Source organism: Asparagus officinalis, chromosome 7 (assembly GCF_001876935.1).
Source record: "Asparagus officinalis chromosome 7, Aspof.V1, whole genome shotgun sequence".
NCBI lineage: Eukaryota > Viridiplantae > Streptophyta > Magnoliopsida > Asparagales > Asparagaceae > Asparagus > Asparagus officinalis.
This window is the reverse complement of record NC_033800.1, coordinates 38,004,629-38,008,419: the sequence shown is the minus strand read 5'-3', so window position 1 is coordinate 38,008,419 and position 3,791 is coordinate 38,004,629. Positions and strand designations below refer to the sequence as shown.

Below are 3,791 nucleotides of genomic sequence, written 5' to 3'. Positions count from 1 at the left end.
TGAATCTCGAGGGCGAGGGGGATAGTATCACTGGTTTCTTTCTTTTGTCTCGATGAAAGGGCCTCAGTTAGAACTCAAAAAACAAATCTCTAGAAACTTCTCAACCAAGCTCTCACTCTCGCAATAAATTCATTCGCATAATTTCCTTTAGGTTCCTCAATTTTATTGGGATCCATTGACCAGAGACCTACATTTTTCGCTGCAAATTTGGGTGCTAATCTATCACAAGCATTTCCCATTATTAGTCGATATGCTATCATAGAAAACCTGTTCAAGGACAGCCACATGCACATGATTAAATCAAAAATGCTGACAGACCTATCTTTTATTTCTTAATTTGTTTACCCTTTATCCAGTCAAAGTCTTCAAATCTCTATGACAACAAGAAAACAAATGCGAAAAAAGCTTACCAACAAGAATGAAATAGGGCCGGCGCTTGTAGCCAAACACATACGGAGACGCCGGCGAGGGGCCCGTCATCCTTGAGCATCTCTAGGGTTTTCTCGACGGTTTTGGAGTGGCCGAGGCGAATGTCGAGCTGGACCTTGTTGACGCCGTCGATGGATTCGCAGTAGATCTTGCGCCAGCGCTGGAAGCGAGTGTTGTTGAAGTAGTTGCAAACGACCTCTTTGTCGTCGAGGCCGCCGAGAGCTTCGGATTGTTGCTTGCGGACGGGGTCAGAGAGGGATTTGAGGGGATGGAGAAGACGCTGATGATGAAGACGAGAGGCGAATTCTTAGTAGATTGAGACGAGGGATTTGAGAGTTTGGGGGAAATTTTTTGGGGGAAAAGGAAATTTTTGGGGGGAAGCCAGTTTAGTAGGAAGAGAACGGAGAAATAAATATATTTTATTTTAAAAAAGAAAAATAACAAAATCACCCAAACGGTTTAAACCGTTTGGGCTAAACATCCCAAACGGTTGTACCTGTTTGGCGATTGCATTTGAGATCTCCTAACAACTCAAACGGTTTCAACCGTTTGGGTTTTGTTATCCCAAACTGTTTCAACCGTTTGGGCTATTTTCTCTTGTCCAAACGGTTCTAATAACCGGTTGAACTGTTCTGTTTTGTACTAGTGACACTATATATTTCACATGTTTTCTAATTACATGACTTTAAGCTTATATTGCTTATGATCTATCACATTGTCACTGTTAAACCACCTCTTCTTGCGTTCTATTCATTATAGAGTTTTGACAACTAGTGAACAATGTTAATATTATTATTAAAACCCAAAATTTGAAGAGTAAGGTGGCAAGACGAGAAACGCATGTTATGAGAGATGAGTTTAAGCCGTTAACGAGTTCTTAGAACTTTGAGACAACAAAAAGCAAAGGACTTCTAATTTCGGGCTCGCGTGCACGCGCATAAGCAAACATGCCCATCATTTCAATGAGGTTAGTCCCGTCCATTGATACTACCCCCACAGCCCAAGGGCACTCCCGTCATTTCAACTGCCCCCAACAAAAATATTCCTTCAGTCCTCTCACACAAACTCTCTATCCCCCCCTCCACTATAAAACCCCTCCCCCTCCCCACTCTCTCGCTCTCGCCGCCCGAATACACGCAAAGCTGTTCTGGTTTTTGACTTCACTTGCACTGATGCGAGCTAATCCCTTCACTTTCTCTCTCTAGAATCCTCTGATTTCTTTCTCTCTCTCTAAAAAAAAATCTGAAACCCTAAGATGAGTGACTGGATCTCGTTCGCCGGTTATCCTCCGATCGAGATGCTGCTGCGGCCGTACTCCATCGATCCCTCAGCCTCATTCTCTCTCTACCAAGAGGAGCAGTGCGTCGACTTCATCGGCCGCGGTCAGAGCTCGTTGCCGTTGGATCCGAGCCATGGCGGACGTCCAGAGAATCGTCCTGCGTCGCTGACGATCCATCAAGATTCGAGCTGTCGAGCTCCGGTTGGGATCCTGTGATCAGTAGCTCAGAAGTGGCGAATTCAGCCCTAACGGCGGGTCTACGGAGTCTTGTCTCGACGTGACGCCGTTAAAAATGGAGGTGATGAAAGAGGCCAAGGCCAAGGCCAAGGGGACAGCCATGACGACGAAGGCGATGAAGGTGGTGGGGTCGGGTCAGAGGAGTTCGGTCTTCAGAGGAGTTACAAGGTGATACTTTTAATTTCTCTGGATTTTTGTGGATATGGGATTTCTTGCTGAAAGGGCCGTCGCTCTTCTTAATTTTAGTGTTTTTTTCTTCGGATTTTTTGAAGCTTAGAATTTCCTTTTGGAGTTGGAACGAGATGTTCCGACAAGGGAAATGCAAAAAAAATGTTATGTTGTTTGTAATTAGGAAATTGCTTCTGGAAGTTTAGTGCAAAATTGGCGGAGCGCTTTGCCAGGGGCAGTGTCGTTTTCGAACGGGATTCGAAGGCGACGCGTGTATTCACACGTGTGGTTTTGGTTTCAGGCACAGGTGGACGGGCCGCTACGAGGCCCACCTCTGGGACAACACTTGCAGGAGGGAGGGGCAAAAGCGGAAAGGCCGGCAGGGTAAGCACGTGCTTAGATTTTAATTTTCAGTTATTAGTTTTTTACTCAAATCTGCAAATTATCCTCTCTTTATAATTGTTTTTTCATTCGCTTGTTAATTGAATGGATGGATGGATGATTGATGGTGTATATTTATGAATGTTGGTGGGGACTTTGACGTCGCTGTCGAGCGAGAGATGCCGCCGTTTGTGTTCGAAAGTTTGACGGGACTAGTCATACAGTCACAATCACCCACACCCATCTCAGGGACTTCTAATAAACTCTCTGTCTTCCGTGAAAATTTGACACTTTATATGTGGATCTCGTAATAATTATCCTCTTTGTACGGGGGGCTGTGGGGGCGGTTTGACTAGTTTCCTAAAAAGCTAAGAAAAAGAAATGGAAACAAAAAAAAAAGGATAATGTAGTGTCTACTTTTTTTTATTTTTAATCTAATTTTCGGTGCTTTTTTGTTGAGAATTGGGTTTCTATATTTTTTGGAGTCCACTTATCTATTCACATGTCTATATAATTATGACACCGGCACACTGCTTTTCTTTTTAAATTTTTTTATTTGAACCAAACAAGTGTAGTGGAAATAATTTTTTAAGAAATAATTTTCTAAAATTATTTTTCACAAATTCTATCCCATTGCAGCATTCTCTAAATTTTTGGAGGAAAAAATAGATTCTTCAAAATGGGGAAGCTGTTGGAGTTGGTGTAAAAATTAGTTGGAGAATATCACTTTTACTTTTCAATTTTGGAGAAAATTTTAGAGAAGCTGTTGGAGATGCCCTAATAATTACATGAAAACTCTCTGATACAGTGAAAGCTAAAATTCTAATTTTATATTAATTTTAATAATATGTACACTAAAATTTGATTAAAAATAATGGGGATTGTATTTAAAAGAAGGTTCTACTGCAAAATTTAATAATAAACTTCAATAAATTGACCCACGTTGATGATTTTATTTAAGTAAGGTCTACCTTTGCATATTTTCTCTTTAATGTATGCGGGTCCCGGTATTTGCGGGCTAAGGCGTGGCTTGTGCATCGTACTGACAGTTGAATGCGTGGTTCAGTAGCCCGCTCGCCTTTGCAGTCTGAGCACAAGAAAGTGACCTTTTGCAGACAAGCCCCTAACCGTAGTTAGTTCCGTTTATCGAGCCCTTGGGGCTTGACACGTGCCATGTGTACATGGCTAGCTTTCCAAGGCTCTGTTTGCTTTTCTGATGAGTACAGGGCTAGGATGGCTAATTTGCTACAGTGTGGTATTATGAGTAGGAGTACACCGTCAAAATATTGTTGGTGAT

General features: G+C 42.2%; 1 protein-coding gene across 1 annotated transcript in view; it reads left to right on the top strand.

Annotated features, from left to right (window-relative positions):
• LOC109849512 (AP2-like ethylene-responsive transcription factor AIL7) overlaps positions 1,845-3,791 on the top strand; it is a 12,082-nt gene continuing 10,135 nt past the window's right edge. The window contains exons 1-2 of the mRNA XM_020419360.1: positions 1,845-2,113; positions 2,415-2,497. Coding sequence (XP_020274949.1) covers positions 2,001-2,113; positions 2,415-2,497 — 196 coding nt within the window. The 5' untranslated portion in view covers positions 1,845-2,000. The remainder of the gene's footprint in view (positions 2,114-2,414; positions 2,498-3,791) is intronic.